Source organism: Fukomys damarensis, unplaced genomic scaffold (assembly GCF_012274545.1).
Source record: "Fukomys damarensis isolate Sample0158 unplaced genomic scaffold, DMR_v1.0_HiC HiC_scaffold_37, whole genome shotgun sequence".
Taxonomy (NCBI): Eukaryota; Metazoa; Chordata; class Mammalia; order Rodentia; family Bathyergidae; genus Fukomys; species Fukomys damarensis.
The window spans coordinates 9,063,516-9,081,090 of NW_022900949.1; the positions used below are offsets into that span (position 1 = coordinate 9,063,516).

The window sequence follows — 17,575 nt, forward strand, 5'->3', positions numbered from 1 at the left end:
GGGGGGGGGGGGGGTCCTGGGCTCCAGGCCATGACCCAGCAGTGTGGGGCGCTTTGGGGCAAAGCCAGCTGCAACTCACACACAGCTCAGGGCCCCTGGAGCTGGTGCAATCCCTGCTCAACCATCCCCCATCAGCTGGCACAGCCACCCCGCCCTGGGTGACCAGGATGCAGCGAGCTACGCCAGGGCAAGGCGCCAGCACAGCCCCTGCCTGCGTGCCAATTTTGGAGCCGGTGCGGGTGCACGGCCCACAGCGGCTGAAAGGAGCCCACATGGCGCTCAGACACCAACTGCCACCTGGTCTGGGCCGTGAGCTCCGCCTCACAATGTTGGGTTGGGTTCCATCCCTTCTCCAGTCAACAAAGCAAACTCCAGGCTCCCTCTGTACCCACGGGGGACGCGTCCCAGGGCCACAGAGGACACCTGAGGGGAGATGGCACGAAGCTCTGTGCAGCATTTAGTTCTGTTCAATATGTGCACACCTGTGACCAGCTTTAACTTACGAGCCAGGCAGATTCAGAAATAGTAACAGACAATAAAAACCCAATAAACACACTGTTGCTATAAGCTGTAAACAATTAGGGAAAAAAGGTAACGAAATACACAATTGCAGCCATGTACTATATTAAGAGGAATGGGGAATGTACTCTCTCTGAACAGAGTCCTGGCAAGTATTGACATCTTCATACTGTGGTGTGAGGGATACATAGAGGAAATCTGTGAGGTTGGGGGCGAGGCACGCCTGTTATCAACACTCTGGGAGGCCGAGGCAGGAGAATCACATTTGTGACCTCGTGAGACCCGGCCTCAAAATAAAAAACAAACTAGCCAGGTGTGGTGGCTTCCTACAGCACGCACTCAGGAAGGAAAATTACCGTGAGTTTGAGGTTATCCTGGGCTGCATAGTGAGTTAAAGCCTACCCTGAACTACAGAGTGCAACCCCATCCCCAAAAAACAAAACAAAACAAAAAAGAACTACGGATAGTGGTGCATGTCTTGAAATCCCAATACTTGGGAGGCCGAGGAAGGAGGATGGTGAGTTCACAGCCAGCCTGAGTGGCCAAGGGAGTTCAAGGCTGGCCTGGAACAGAGTGAGACTCTGTTGCAAAACCCAAACCCAAACCAAACCAAAACCCCAAAGTGGCATCTCTGTGTTCACAGGGCTTCAGCACCTCCCACACACAGCCTGGGGCCGTGGAATCGGTGGGTGGGCGTCTCTGCCATGAGTGCCAGCCCAGCATGTGTGCGCCAGGGGTCCCCCCCGGCACGGCAAGGAGGGAGAGGGAAAACCTCCGCGGTAAGGTCACACAACACGCACGGACAATGCTCCGAGTTCTGGATTATTCCCTTGGGGTGGTCCCGTGTGGGAATCACCCGGGGGCTGTGAGGTCACTGCCAAGTGTCCCCGATGTCCCCGCCCAGAGCTGCACGCTGACCACCCCGCTGGTGGCACTGAGGCCTCCGCCGCACCTGTTACAGAAGTAGACGGCATTGGTGGGGTTCAGCTCAATGGCCTTGCCGTAGAGGTGCACGGCAGCCTCAAAGTTCTCCATCTTCATCTGCTCGTTGCCTGCAGAGAGGTGGGGGACGGCTGTTCACGCAGAGCCGGGCAGGACCCCACGCTTCCACCCGGGCTCTGGTGACGGGGGACCCACGCAGTCCCCGTGCGGCTTCCCCAGTGCCGCACTCCCATCGGCACCGTGAGCAGCCTCGCCAGGGAGCAGAGTTAGTGGCCACGGTGCTGTGCGCATCTCAGGGACAGGAGACGGAACACGCAGACGGGGCTGCAGGACGCAGGCCCAGACCACAGCGCTGTCCTCTGGGCGTCCGCAGGATGTGTGCCAAGACCCCTGCCCACCAGGACTGGCAAGTGCTCAAGCGCCCTGCACAAAACTATCAGAGGGTGTTTGTACAGAACCTGTGCGCCACCGCCTCCTACATACTTTTACCCAAGACCTTTACACAGAGCTATGTAATCGGCCCTTTTTTATTTTGAGACAGGGTCTCCCTAAGTCACTAACTGCCCGGGCTGGGCTCAAACTTGTGACCCTCCTGCCTCTGCCTCCCAGAGTGCTGGGAACCACCTCCAGATAACTCGGACTCCTAACACAACCCCACAGGAACAGCTGTTACGCTGTCCTATCTGTCAAGGGAAACGTCTGCGCGCTCAGTATTAGCATCACTTTCCCGGAACGTTTCACCTGTCAACGGCTGAATCGGCCAGGTGGAAACCTGCATATGCGGTGCCCACGGCTACGGCGGACGATTTGTCAATTGCACAGGCGACCCCGTCTTTCTTGGCAGCGCGGGTCCCATTTCAAGGGGCTGGGCGGGTGCGGACCGGGCCCTGCAGTAGTCTCACAAAGCCCTGCCCTGACCCCGGCCACACGCCGCGGGCCCCTCCCTCGGGGCCACCCCTCACCTTCGGTTTTGAGGCGCTCCGCCTCGGCAGAGTCCTCCTCGGAAGGCGGGGTCCGCTCGGGGTTCCTCAGGTCCTTCAGTGCCTCCTGCTCAGACCAAGACAACCCGCTGTGCCTCGCCCAGACCCGCACCTTGCAGCCCGTCGTGCTCGGGTGGCCGCCAGCTCAGAGGCAGGGGCCCAGGCCGAGGGTGCCGTCCCCGCGGGAAGGCCTGGCTCACCTTGGCCGAAGCGGCTGCTTCAAATATCTCCGGCAGGGTCTGGGGCAGCGCGAGGTCGCCGTCCTCCACCGTCACCCCGAACGCAGTCTCCAGGCACTGAATGGCAACTGCGAGTGGGGACGGTGCCTCTGTCACGTGGCCTCCTCCTCACGACGCCCGTCGGCCCTTCCCGGCGCTGCGCGGGGCTCCCCGCTCCCAGCACCTCCACAGCAGGGCCGCCCCTCGAGCCCCAGCCCCAGCAGGCCGTGTACCTTCCAGGCTCTCTTGGGCGTCGGACGAGAGCCCGCCGTGCCGCAGCTGGTCGTGCAGGAACTGGATGATGGCGTAGGCCAGGCGCTTCTTGTTGTCCATCTCGAGTCGCAGGAGGAGACGCCTGGGATTCGGGATCTGTGGGGCCACGTGGACAGCTGGGCGGCACTGAGTCACGGGCTGCTCCTGGGACCCCTCTGCCCGCACTCTCAGCTCCAGCCACCAGATCAGTCCCACACTCGCCAGCCGAGCGCCCCACAGTTTTAGCACGCCTGTGTCTAAGATGGGGACCCCGGGCTTGGGGTCACAGAAAACGACCTGGTCCCGAGCACCACGGGCACCTGGTCCACAGCCAAAGCACTTGCCTCTGAGAAGCCCCTTCCTCAGCCAGTCTGTCTTTCATACATTCTGCACTACTGGAGATTAAACCCAGGGCCCTACCACTGAGCCACATCCTCAGCCCTGTTTATTTTATTATGAAGCAGGGTCTTGCTACGGTGCCCAGGCTGGGCTAAACTTGTGACCCTCCTACCTCAGCCTCCCCGAGGGCTGGGATGACAGGTGTGCCGCTGCAGGTGGCTGCTTCTCTTTTCTGGGTGAGCAGCAAGCGCCTCGCCTGGACAGGGCGCCTGCCTCTAGCTGGGACCGTCTGGGACCACGCCTGGGCCTCTCTGAGGACGGCTTCTCCTCTGCGCCCCTCTCCCGGAGCTCAGCAGATACTTAGCTTATGTCCATGGTCCCCCAAACCCCTGTCAAAGCTCTAGAGGCGCCAAACAGTGAGGCCAGGAGGGGTCTTACTTCAAAGGTGATCTGGTGCCCAGACCAGCATGGACGAGCCCTGGACATGGGATCGTCGCAGTGCTCAGTGGGACGCTCAGGTGGCAGGTGCCGTGGAGGAGGGACAATGGGGGTGCCGCTCAGGACCAGGCCCTGCCGTACCGCTGCGCCACCTCGGGCAAGCCTGGCGCAAGTCAGCATCTCCCCCTGGAGGCCAACGGTAACACAAAACCTTCTGACGTGACAAAAACCAGAGGAGAGGCGACACACAGTGCCGCCATGACGGGGCTGGACAGTGCCCCCAAGACACGCTCCCGCCCTTCAGAAGCAAGGCCCCCTGGGATGTGAGCCAGGCCAGAGGAAGTCACGAGGGTGGTGACAGGAGTCCTCGGAGGGGCGGAAACGGAACACAGGTACGGGGAGGTGGTCACGTGGTGATAAAGTGTCGCAGCCACGAGCCAAGGGAGGCGCCTGTGGCCTGCTGAGGAGGCAGGAAGGACGTTCCCTGGGGGCTCCTGCAAGTGTGGCCCACGCACCCCTGATTTTAGACTCCTGGGTTCTCGGCCAGGAGAGGCTCCATCACTGCTCAGATGGGATTTTTCTTTTTTCTGTGCTACTGGGGATTAAGCCCAGCGCCCTTTTGCTAAACTACATCGCTGGCCCTTTTTTTATTTTGAGACAAGGTCACATTAAATTGCTGAGACGGGGCTCAAACTTCCAATCCTCCTGCCTCAGCCTCCCTGACAGTGGGAGGACAGGCGAGTACTACCACACCTAGCTCATCTTAGCTATTTTCAGCCCACCAGCTTGTGCACACCTGTTGGCAGCCCAGCCCTTGAAGGCAAAGGGCCCAGAATGGCAGTGCGTCACCCAGATCACGGCCGGAGATCCTCAAGCCCACGAGGCTGGGAGCTGGATGACCTGTTGGGCTCTGAACCTCGGTTTCCCTGTCTGTGACACAGAAGTAATACTGCCACCGTGGCTGTGTTTGGGTCAGGAAAAAAATAACTGGGAAGCCCACAGCCCGGTTCTCAGTGCCCAGTGTGACTCTTGGGAAACTCCCGTCTGGGGGCCGTGCCCTGTGGAACCTCTCCACAGGTAACTGGTCATGGCTGGTTGTACCTGGACGGGTGGGGTTATTTCAGCAGGAGGGCAGGGGCCACAGCTCCTCTGGGTGGAGGGGTGTCCCATAATGCCAGGGACGCCTGGAGGGGAGAACAGAGCCTTGTGCCTACCCGCAGCCGTGGGTCCTTTAATTTGGGCACTGCCCTCCTTCACCTGCCTCTCCGGCCCATCCTGCACTACCCGCTGGTGCCCACCGAGCTGTGCGCTCCCTGCCGACGGAGAGGCTGTGGGTCTGGGAGGGTGTCTGGCTCTTCCCCTGCACGGCTGTGACCTGTCCCAGGCGCCGAGGTGCAGAGAGGTGGCCCGGAGTTTCCAGAGAAGGCAAAGAGCTCCAGTTGGAAGTGTGGGCACCGTGTAGTCTGGTGATGGGTGGCTCCTGCCAGCTGGGCCACTAAGGGCATCAGCGGACCACAGATAGGATGGCCCAAGGCTCCCATCTCTGCCCCCACAGCGGCTTCAGGACAACCCGCCCCGAAGCTGTGCCTCCAGCCTGGTCCCTAAAATGCCGAGAACGCGGGGCTGCAACCTCCTCTGCTCTCACAGCACAGAGATGGCACACAAGTGTCACTGCGGGCTGGGGCCGCCACCGCACACATACATGAGCAGAGATGAGGGCCCCGTGGACCGAGCCAGGGTCCCTGAACGCCACACAGTGAGCCCCAACCCCCAGGACCCCAGAATGGGACTGTACGTCGAGACAGGGCCTTCAAAGGAACATCGGGCTCAAAGGAAGTCAAGGCCTGGGCCCGCGTGGAGGAGACGTCTGGACACACACACGGCGGCAGAGACGGGCCCTTCCCCAGGTAAGGACCTCCAAGCTCGCCGGCCGAGGCCTGGGACACAGACCCCGTGGGTTCAGAGGGGCCGGCTGTGCCTCAGACTTCCAGCCTCCTCCACCGGGGACAGGTGTCACGCCACATCCCCAGGCCAGCCCCAGCCGGGAGCAGCGAGTCCTCCTATTTTTAGGTGAGCCAGTTAGGGCAGAGAGCCTGGTAAAGTGCCCAAGGTCACGCCGAAAGGACACGCTGGCTGTCAACACGGAAGCTGGGTGTAGCCTGGCAGGACATGACTCAGGGACAAAGAAGCGGGGACCGGTCATGCGCTGCTAGGGCCCCAGAGGCCAGCGGCCGGGGGACAATGCTCACTTCTGCAGGAGACGAAGCTCCCCTATCTCTGCACAAAGACCCACATAAGCGCCTGGTGTCCAGAGGCCTGAGATGCTCAGGTTAGCCACTCACAGGCACACCTGGACACAACCAGCCACCTACAGCCCGCACAGTGCAAGTGGAGGCAAAGCACTGTGTCACCCAGCGCTTGGTGCCTCCCGTGCTGCTGGGTGACCTGAAACACTGACTCTAAAACACCTATGGCTACAGACGAGGAGGTGGGGCAGGAGCCCCAGGAAGTTTTTTCTTCTTCCGAGGTAGGCTCTCACTATGTTCAAGATGGTCTTAAACTTCTGAGCTCAAGCGATCCTCCTGCCTCTGCCTCCCAAATTCTGTGACTACAGGAACACACCATGCCTGGCCTGCCAGATTTTTTTTTTTTTGGAAACAAGGACTCACTAAATCACTAAGCTTGAACTTGTGATCTTCTTGCTTCAGCCTCCCTTAGTGCCGGGGTGACAGGCATGTGCCACTACTCTCAGCTGGTCACACCCCCTTTTTTGGTACCAGGGATCGAACTTGGGATCTTGCGCTTGCAAGGCAGGCAGTGGAACCACTGAGCCAAATCCCCAGTCCTAGTCACTTCCCTTTTAATTCACTGTCTGGAGAGAAAACGACCCCAACTGGGGTGGAGGTGTGTGTCACAGCCACTCAGGGAATGACGGGGCAGGCCTGGGATCCAAACTTAAACCCTCCATCCTGCCCCCATGCCCCACAAGCTAGGGACCTGTTAAGTGTTTTGTTCCCCTAGGACGCCTTACAGCCCATGGCCCCAGAAGACGAGGAGCAGCCTCCTGACCATATAGTCTTTAACCTGACCCTGGGCCACCGTGCGAGTCCTCAACTCCAAGGTGGTGCTAAGAACCAGCTGCACTCAGCGAAACCGACGGCGCCGCACAGCAGGCTCAAAATGCTCTGTGTTTGTCTGTGGGGCTGTTTCTGTGTCGTGGGAACAATGTCCAAAAAGAAGGGGGAAGCCAGGCGTGGTGACGCACACCTGTAATCCCAGCACTTGGGAGGCTGAGGCAGGAGGATCAACCTGAGTTCCAGGCCAGTCTGGGCTACAAAGCAAGACTCTGTCTCAAAAACAACCACCACTAGGGCTGGGGATTTAGCTCAGTGGCGCCGTGCCTGCTTCCCAACCACAAGGTCCTGAGTTTGATCCCTAGTACCAGAAACAAAACAAAACAAAGAAACCAAAACACTACCATCACTACAAGAGAAGGGGGAGAAGCCAGAAACAGAAGGGCACACAGCATGGGCTCCATGGACAGGAAACACCAGGATGGCTGACTCCAGAGACAGGAAGTGGGTCTAGTGGTGCAGGGCTGGGGTGGGGATGACGGGTCTCCCTTCTGGGGTGAGGGCGTGGTCTTACGGAACTAAAGAGGGGAGGGTCACACAACCTGCTGATGTACTAGAATCCATCCAGTTTTACGGTGTTAACCACTGTATCAACATCTAAAAAGAGGAAAAACCAAAAAGAGCTGTGCTTCCTGGGGGTGGGCAGAAGGATCTTGTCTCCCTGGGTGCTCCTTGGGGGCATCATGAGTTTCCATCTCTGGACCCTCACATTTTGAGTCCTGGGATGAGGACAGGCCAGAGCCTGGAGAACAAACAACCGGCCCCAGGACCTCCTGAGACATAGCAGGGCCTACAAGGTCCACCCCGGGAAACAGGATCCCCATCTAATGGGGCTCAGATATGAACCAGTCAGGCCAGCTGACCCCACTCCAAAGGCTAAAAGTTTTTATCTACAGAAGCATGTTTTAAAGACACACCTCCTCACAGCAGCATTATTCACGGCAGTTCAAAGGTGGAAATAACCGCTGGGGATTTAGCTCAGGGGTTCCGCCACCTACCTTGCAAGCACAAGGTCCCGAGTTCGATTCCCAGACACCAAAGGTGGGAACAACTGAGTCCTTTAACAGACAAGTAAACACAGGGTGGGCCCTCCACATGAGAGAATGCTACTCAGCCCTGAAAAGGGACAGCACTCGGACAGGTGCTGCAATGAGGACAACCTCGAAGACACTGTGCTGAGTGAAAGCAGACATGATGCCGCCCGCTCCCAAGAGGCCACTAGAGTTACCAGAGCCACAGAGAGAAAGTAAGGCGGTAGTGCTGGGGCCTGGGCAGGGACATGAAGTAAGTGTTTCTTGGGGATAGAGGGTCAGTTTGGGAAGACGTGAACATTCTGGAGATGAGCCGGGCATGGTGGCACACATCTGTAATCCTAGCACTCTGGAGACGGAGGCAAGAAGATCACTGAGTTTTCAGTGGCCAGCCTGGGCTGTGTAATGAGTTCTAGGCTAACCTACACCATATATTGAGGCCCTATCTCAAAACACAAAAACAAAAGCCATCCTGAGTTTGGTCCCCAGTATTAAAATACAAACAAACCAACCAACTGTACTGAGCATGTAATCAATAGGTAGAAACTAATAGAATCAATAAGCAAAAAGTGCCCTGTGTGACTAGCAGCCAACAGCTTAGCTGACGGCTTAGCTAGCTAACAGCTATGACCTAATGCAACTGACAGCTTGAGATAAGAAATACCTGCCTTGCTGTCCTAGACCGTCAGCTGTTAGCTAAGCCCGCCTTGCGACCATCTGCTTCCTTATCTCCCGCCTTGCGACCATTTGCTAAAGGGAAACTCCAAAACATTCTCCACCCTACGACCACCTGCTTGACCGGAGTACATGGCCCGAGCGATAAGGAATAGCTAGGGGTATAAATACCCCTAGCCCAAGACCAGTCGTCGTCGTCCATCTCGACCCGACCTGACTGCCACTCGTCGCTGCGTCACGCGACTTGACCGAATGCTGCCGGAGGCCCTGCTGGAACCGGAGCTGATCGTCACGTTGCAGTTCGAATCTCTGCCCGACAGCCCGGCGCTCGGTGTCACGGACTCAGGTCGTATAACCCTGTTACAGCTTATACCTCAGTATTGCATCTGTCTCGATACTGAGGGGAAGGACTAGAATGCTCTCCTGATTGTGGTTGTGACATTTGCTTTGATATTGCTTTGCATTGCTTGTGTGACAATAAAACCCCTTTAAAGACATATCACTTGTAGTTTTCATTACCTCGAGGCGAGTGAGACGTTTAAGTGCTCACAGCCTGGGATCCGACTCCTGTTCGTGCTCGCGACACCAACAAACAAAGCGAAAGCAATCCCAGCACTTGGGAGGCTGAGGCAGTAGGATCGCCAGAGTGTGATTCAGTGTGAGCTTCATAGTGAGCTCAGGGCCAGCCTGAACTACATAGTGAGACCCTTCCTCAAACAAACAAACAAAACAAAACACAAAAACAAACTGCACAAACAACCCCCCAACAAAAAAGCAAAAGTTTAGGAGTAGGGTGTGGTGAGAGCCACACTGAAATGTAAACGCACTAACTGTGTTTGACCATACACTTAGAAATGGTTCAGATAATCAAGTTCATGTTTTATAACAAACAAAATTTATTAAAAAGTAGTTCTCAGGCCGGGAATTTAGCTCGTGGTTCTGCTGCCTGCCTTGCAAGTGCAAAATCCCAAGTTCGATCTCCGGTACAAAAAAAAAGTATTTCTCAGGAAGGTCTGGGATTCTCCCTTACCATGGGAACCTGTGATCCCACACCATTTTTTCTGGTGGGGGGCAGTACTGGGGAACGAACCCTAGGCCTTCCCATGGAGCCCCATCCCTAGCCCTTTTATATTTTTATTTATTTATTTTTGGGGGGGGGTACTGAGGATTGAACCCGGGTCCTTGCAATTGCAAGGCTGGCAGCGGAACTGCTGAGCTAAATCCCTGGCCCTACCCTAGCCCCTTTTAAAAAATGTCCTATTTTGAGGCAGGCAGGAGATCACTAAATCACTAAGTTGCCCAGGGTGAACTTGAATTTGTGACCCTTCTGACCCAGCCTCCAAGAGTGCTGGGTGACAGGTGTGCGCAACAGCGCCCTGCTGGCCCTGCTGATCCTCACCTGTGACTCTTGCATGCTGTGGTTTAAACCAGGCTGCCAGGTCAGGGTGTTTTCCGTACCTCTGAAGAGGTCACACCCACACAATTACACAACAGACTGGATCAGGTCAGGCCACACCTGACTTCCTACACCAGATTTGGAACAAACTTCCACAGGAGCCACAGGAGCCTAGCCTGGCCAAGTCCTGCCACAAACCTAGACGGCTAGAGTCACAGTCCCCTCACAAGAGGGAGCGACAGGCACACGCAAGTGGCAAACACACTATCCCAGCTGAGGCCGGGCCTCAGTGACCCAGGTCCAGTCCTCTCACGTGAGCTTTGTGTGTGAGTGGGAGAGGGCCCTATTCCTTCCGGTGGCACTGACACGAGCTGACAAGGACATCTGAGCTTCCATCTGACCTCACAGGGAGTTATGGGGATGAAACCAAGCATCTCCCCAGGGGCGGAGAAGGTGGAGCTGGGCGTGGCCGTGCACACCTGTGATTCCAGAACTCTGGGAGGCTGAGTCAGGAGGATCAAAAATTGGGAGTTCAGCCCGGGCAACTTAGCCAGATCCTGCCTCAAAACTGAAAGGGGGCTGGAGATGTAGCTCAGCGTGAAGGCCTTGGGTTCAATCCTCAGTACCTCAACAACAGAAAACCTAACCACAGGAGCCAGCCCTCGGCTCCTGCCCCTGTTGTGCTGCTGCCCCCGACACTTCCACCCCTGCGTCCTTCGTGACAGTCAAGCTCAGCAGAAAGGACTGCGTGGTGCCCTGCGGTGGCCCCTCTTTCCTTGATTCCTGGAGAGGGGAAACCATGCTGACCACTTGCTTTCTTTTCCCCCTCCAGTAGCAGGAACTGAACTCAGGACCTTGCACTTCCCGGGCAGGCACAGCACCACTGAGCTAAATCCCCAGCCCAACGAACACCTGCTTTTATAGATAAAGTTTTATTGGTGCATTGGGTGGGGGGAGCCGAGCAGCTGCAAAGGAGACTCTGAGCCCGCAGAGTCTGAGGAGTTTACTACCCGGCCCATGATGGAGGCGTGGGGGAACCGTGTCGGCCTCTCCAGCACAGCAGCTGGCCACTTACACAGCCTGGCCGCAGAGGTCAGCAGAGTGACAGACGGGCTTGTGATCCGAGCAAGGCCGAGGGGACCTCCAGGGGGCCGGGAGGCTGGAGTTGGGCCACCCTGCATCTCCCCACCCCACCTAGGTCTGGGAGATGCCCTTGCTTTCCGCTTTGGTAGCGTGAGAGTCCTCACCGGCTTCTCTGCCTTGCAGCTGGGTCACTGCAGCAACAGCTACAGTAGCACCCTGGCCTCTACCCAGTTTCCCCTGGGGGCAGAGCCACCGCAGATGAGGTCTCCCCGGTGAAGGGTGAGCCCCTGTCCTGCTGAGGCCCTCGGACGCTGCCCACAGTGACATCACTCGCCGGGCGTCACCCTGCTCACACCACCGGCCCCTCCGTGTGCTGCCGGCTGCTGGCGGTGGGGAGTGAGCTCAGTCTGGGTCCACATACTGACAGAGGGTCCCCAGGCACAGCGCGCATGGGGGCCAGGTGTGCTCTGGGGGCTTCCCAGCCTCCACCTGCTCCTCCAGTGTGTCAGCCACGCGTGTCCCCAGTTGGAGAACTGCTGACAGACACCAAGTAAGAAGAAACAGGCTTAGGTCAGGACAGGGTGGGCTTGTCTGGGCAAGCAACTCTGCAACTGGAACTTTGAGAAAATCTTCCATTTGCTGAGTGTTCTGGGTCTCCAGGCTGTGGCTGGCAGTGGGGACCTGTGTGTCCCAGGTCAGCGTAGGGCCACCAGACCTGCTGCCTCCTTCCTTTCCCCCATGTGGACCCCGAGCCTGGCTTCTCAGAGTCACAAGCTTCCGCCCCTCAGAGGCCCGGCCCAGTGCCCCACGTGCATGGACCCCCCTCCACCACCGGCACCCTACCCTCAGAACAATCACGACTTGTAGGGCGCTGGCCACGGGACGAAGTTCTCAAAGGCGGCCTCTCTGGGAACAGTGAGGGCTTTATTAGTGGCCGCCCCCAAGCAGTGCCCACCAGGCAGAATGCAGTAGGAGGTGGGGGTCACTGGCCGAGTGGGCAGGCTGAGGACCTAGGCCAGCTCCTGAGTGGGCCTCAAAGCCCCTTTCATTCCAGCCTTAAAACCCAAACAAAACACGACATCCACCTGCTACCCCAGATTGATCACTTAAATAAAACAGGCCACCTGCTAAAATGTGGAGGTCTCAGGCCAGGGATGTAGCTCAGTGGTGCCACCGCCTGCCTCGCAAGCACAAGGTCCTGAGTTCACTTCCTGATACCAAAAAAAAAAAATGTGGTGGGCTCACCACTGGGCACCCCAATGAGACAAGACCCGTGTGCTGTGCACATGCCATCACCCTCCATCCTAACCCACGGCCCCCTCACACACAGCAGGTGCGGCACGGCAGGCTCTGCTCCCTGCCCCCTTCCGCCGGATCCCCGGATTCTAAGCCCTCTGTGTACACGCCATAAAGATGTCATTGCCACTAGGTGTTGCGACACATACACATCTGTGCTGTCGTCCCAGCACTCTGGGAGGAGGCTGAGGCAGGAGGATCACAAGTTAGAGCCCAGCCTGAGCAATTTAGTGAGATTCCACCTCAAAATAAAAAAAATTAACAGGGCTGGGATGGAGCTTAGTGTGAAGGCCCTGGGCTATGTCCCTAGCACTGCAAAAGTCAAAACCCCGAAACAGTCCTCTGTTCCCTGGCACCTCAGGGACATAATTCACAAAGCCCTTGACCTTTGGGTGTCAGCTCCCGGTGTGCGGGGGTGGGGTTCCACTCTGAACCCTCTGTGCTCCACCAAATCCAGCCTGGTTCGGCTGAGGAAGATGTTCGGGTTTCGCAGGCGCCAGCACCAGTTCCTAGCTGGGCCCCTCACAGGTCTTCTCCCGAGGTGGGCTGTGAATCCCCGGCCTGCTTCTCCTTTCGGGCATCCCATACGGACAACACCGGCCTGCGGGCCAATTCCGATTGAGCACCAGGGGCTGGCACAGCCCTACAGCCCTGAGTCACGGACCGCAGCTTCCACAGAGCCTCTGACCTGAGCTGAGTGTGACCCCGCTGGGAGCCACTCTGCCTTCTAGGAAGACCGCAGCATCAACCTCGGCTCAAGCTTTCCAGGATCCCGGCGACCTGCTGCACCGGGGGAAGGGATTGGCAAGGAACTCCCAGAGTGCACGATCCTTCAGCTCTGCAGGCCAGGCCTGCACTGCAACTTCTCAGCACAGACTGCACAGCTCACAGCCAGCTGCAGACACAGTGGGACCCTGCGCGGCCTCCTGCACAGAATAGCAGCTGCTGCTCATATCTTCTACCCAACAGCACTACTCCTCTTGCCCCCTTCTACAGTAGAAGTGGACGCCAGAGGGACACCGAGCACCACGCTAGGCCAGCTATGATGCTCCGTGCAGTCTCACTCCAGAGCCTCAATTCGTGTGCCACCCCCCGCCCCGGCACTGGGGACGGAACCCAGGGCCTTTACACTGCACTCCATCCCAGCCTTGTAAAATTTTGATACAGGGTCTAAGTCAGTAAGTTGCCCAGGCTATGTTGGAACTTGAGATCCTCCTGCCTCAGCCTCCCAGTATTTCTCTCCTAATTGTGTATTTCACAAAAATCGAGCACATACAATTTCAGGCCCCACAATCCTCAGTGACCATGATGGTAAAGAATCACTGTTCTACGGTGTGATTTTTTTTTTTTTTTTTGGTACTGGGGATTGAACTCGAGAACTTGTGCTTGCGAAGCAAGCGGTGGAACCAATGAGGCAAATCCCTGGCCCTATGGCATTTTTTTTTTTTTTTGAGACAGGGTCTCACTAGTTGATACTGACCTGGAACTCACTATGTAGCCCAGGCTGGTCTCGAACTCACAGCAATCCTCCTGCCTCAGCCTCCCAAGTGCTGGAATTACAGGCGTGAGCCACCACACCCAGCTTATGGCATGATTTTTAATAGCAGTATTATTAACACACAAGGCCAGATTGTTGGGGGCATCCTGGGCACTGCAGGGTGCTGAGTAGAATCCAGGGCCGCCATCCGCTCTGTGAAAAGACCACCCCATTGGTGACAACTCCAAATATCCCCAGACGATACCCAATCTCCCTCTGGGGGCAGAATCATCCCTGGTTGCGACCCTCTGGGGCAGGGAACCCCATGTTGCAACCCATGGTCACCTGCCCTGCTGAGGTGCCAGGACACTACCCATGGTGACATCCACGAACTGGGCAGGCCAGAGGGCTCAGTGCCAGAAACTGGGTGCTCTGGTCACACGTCTGCCCCAGCAGGAGTGTGTTCTGTCTCTGGGAGAAGGAAGTGAGCTCAACTTGGGATTTGTTTCCCAATAATATACACAGGGCCCCCTTTTGGGGTGGGACACCCTGGGCACTGCAGGGTATGGAGCAGCATCCCTGGCTTCTGCCTGCACCACCCTTAGTCAGGAAAACCATAGGTGTCCCCAAGGAACATCACCCAGTGTTCCCTGGGGGACAACACTGCCCCTAAGAACCAGTGATGTAGGGAGAAGACAGACAAAACGGATAATCAGATACAGAAACAAAGACAGGAAAACCACTCAGCCTCCAGGATTCAGATCTCTTGTCTTCCTAGCAAAAACAGCCAGTCTCTAGCACACTCGTAGCAAGCTCCAGGCACCTCAGAGACGTGTTAGGGGAGTTAACTTCACACACACCTCGCTAGGCACAGACTTTTGTACGAGTGCTCGGAGGATGGAAGTGACTCGCCCAAGTTTATACGGCTGCCAAGCGGATCTGAGCTGGTCCTCGCTCCGCTTTCCCCCGCCTCTCACAGCACATACAGAAGTCCCTAAATCTGAAACAGGATTACCAATTGCTAAGACTTTGGGGCTGCCACGTCGTGCTGGGCGCTGTAGCTCTCATAGGCCCAGGGAAGGACTGACTACACCAGTTTTACAAAAAGGGAAACTGAGGATCTGAGCAGACAAGAGCCTGGCTAAGGTCATCGGGAGAGGCGGCACTGGGAAAAGAGCCGAGACAGATCCGGTACCAAGTCCAAGGAGCAGCGTTTCCAGGAAGCTCAGAACGACGGCAGCTAGGCGCGACGCGGGGGGCGGTGTTTACCACCCGTAGTCCTTGCCGCCCATGCGCGAACCACCATTTCTAGAGCCCTGGCCCAGGACAAGGAGATCAGGACCCGCGTTGGCCGTCCCGACGCCGCCCTGCCTCAGTTTCCCTTTCGCACCACCCACTCATAGGACCTGGAGGGGCGCAGCGACCCCAGCTCTAGACCTACCTCCTCTTACGGACTCCTGAGAACCGTAAGCTCTGATCCGTTGACCCCAGGCCCACCAGGCTAGGCGCGCAGCGCCCCCCTACTCACCTCTCAGACCACAGAGCCCCTACCCACAGACGGCTGCGCCTGCGCACCGTGGCGCCGTCCGGCTCCGCCCACCGGTTGCAACGCTTGCGCAGAAAGAGCCCGTTCCCGTTTGTTTTTTATCCTGCGCATGCGCCTCCACGGCTGACCCTTTCGAGGAAGGAAGTGACGTAATTTAGAGGCGGGAACAAACTGGTCGTTAGGGCAACTGACCTCTGCGACCTAATAGAGGCCGGAAATTAGAGCTGACTTGTATTCTACAATGGGAATGGAGCGGTGTATGGTGGGATGGTGGCTGACTCCAGCTAGTCTCCAGAGCCGACCACGTGATGAGATGGCCACGTAATCTGGCTAAATCTGGGCACTAGGTTCGCGGAGCCTCACGGTCCCTCCATTAATGGAAGCCACTGTTCCCGGCTATCTTTGTTCATTGGTTCACCTACCCGTCCATCCACTCACCCGCAAGTGCATTATTTCATTCATTCAATCCTTAGAATGTAAAACTATACATCAGGTGGCTACTATTTTTTTTGTTTTGTTTTGTTTTTTTTGGTACCGGGGATCGAACTTAGGTCCTTGCGCTTGCGAGGCAGTCGCCAGAACCACTGAGCTAAATCCCCGGCCGAGGGTGGCTACTATTTAACAAAAATGTATTGTAAGTCAACCAAAAGAGCAAGGTAGTTTCATTAGTTTGTATTGGGGGTAGGGCGATTATCATCTAATAAAGCAGCGCATAAAGTAGCAAGAATTTTAACTTTGTAGCAAACTACTTCCATGGAAAAAAATGAACTCCTAATCTGCTGAATATCAGATGTGCAAAGTTCGTATCCCCGAATAATCTAAGAATGAATTCCAAAGAACAAGGTTAAGGGTAGGAGAGGTTTGGGCCAGGGATTTAGCTCAGTGTTTCCACCTCCTGCCTTGGAAGCTCAACGTCCTAAATTCAATCCCTGGTACAAAAAACAAACAAACAAACAAACAAAAGGTTGAGAAACAGGAGGACTCCCAAACGGGTGGCCACCAAGGCCCTTTGTCAAGTGTAATCTATACAGCAAAGTCACAACGTGGGTACAGCATGGGTCAGACTATGATCAAGCTATAAAACTGCAAGTACAACCACTGAGCTAATATTGGTCCAATAGGGAAACCAGTAGGGTAGCAAAGATCAATGGGATTCTTGGAAGGGGAGGGGAACGTAGGTACAGATGTTCTGGTCACCCACCTATGTGTCTGATGCCTGTCTGGGCCCACTGGACCAGGTGGTGCTAAACACAGCGCCATCTCAAATTGTTATCTCTGGGGACACTTGCAAGCCTGGCTATTGCCTCTCCATCCTGAGGCCCGGCTCTTTTCAGATTTGCCTCCAGCCACAATTCTAATGTCTCTATTTTTGGTGTTGGTGTATATTAATTTCTATCTAACTTAGCTGTTTCTCTTGGTTTCAACAAGTTGCCTGGGCCGGTCTAAACCTGTTGTGATCTTCCTGCCTCAGCTTCCCCAGTCGCTGGGATTATACATGTTGGCCACCATGTCCAGCTTTCCCTATTCTTAGCGTAGTTAAAACACGTGAACAGTTACTGCTGCGAGTTATTTTATGCTTTTTATAAGTACTAATTTTTTATTTAATCACCATAAAACTTATGTATCATAGAAATATTTTCTTTTCTTTTTTTATTGAGTTAATTGGTACATTTTAGGTATACAGTTACATTCATTATTGGGATCTTGTACCTTTGCATGACAGGTGGTCTTGGTTTGCTGTGAGTTATTTTATTTGGCAGAAATAAATGAGGTGGGGTGTTCTTTTGGGCCAGTTTAGCTGTAATTAATTTTGTTTCTGATTGCCTTTAGCATTTTTTTTTTTGCCAACAATACTGGATATAGGTCAGATTACTGTACTATTCCATAATACCTGTGATTTGAAGTTATAGATCTATTTATTGAAGGTTTTTTATTTTCTTAAATCGTATTTTAGTTGATGAACCGTTTCTGGTTTACATACGAGGTATACCTACTCTGTTCCTTAGATGCTGGAGTCTCGGCGGGATGCTGGGAAGGAAATAATTTACAAAGTGCCTGGTCACGGTAAACGATCAATTACTTGAGGCTCGTGAGAGAGGGAGAAAAATTGCATAACTAGCCCAATACACAATTATATAAAAAGAGGTGCCGGGCGTGGTGGCGCACCCCTGTAATTCCATCACTCTGGAGGCTGAGGCAGGAAAATCGCCGCGGGCTGGAGGCCAGCCTGAACCGCATAGCAAGATCCT

At 55.6% G+C, this 17,575-nt stretch overlaps 1 protein-coding gene across 4 annotated transcripts in view; it reads right to left on the minus strand.

Annotated features, from left to right (window-relative positions):
• Sgta (small glutamine rich tetratricopeptide repeat containing alpha) overlaps positions 1 to 15,419 on the minus strand; it is a 20,968-nt gene extending 5,549 nt beyond the window's left edge. For 2 of the 4 annotated variants that reach the window (XM_010634839.3, XM_010634837.3), the window contains exons 1-5: positions 15,309 to 15,419; positions 2,893 to 3,028; positions 2,642 to 2,748; positions 2,424 to 2,508; positions 1,472 to 1,571 (exon numbers count right to left, since the gene is read on the minus strand). In XM_010634839.3, coding sequence (XP_010633141.1) covers positions 1,472 to 1,571; positions 2,424 to 2,508; positions 2,642 to 2,748; positions 2,893 to 2,992 — 392 coding nt within the window. In that variant the 5' untranslated portion in view covers positions 2,993 to 3,028; positions 15,309 to 15,419. The other 2 variants (XM_010634838.3, XM_033759818.1) reach the window with 2 other exon arrangements.
• Positions 15,420 to 17,575: the final 2,156 nt, after the last annotated feature.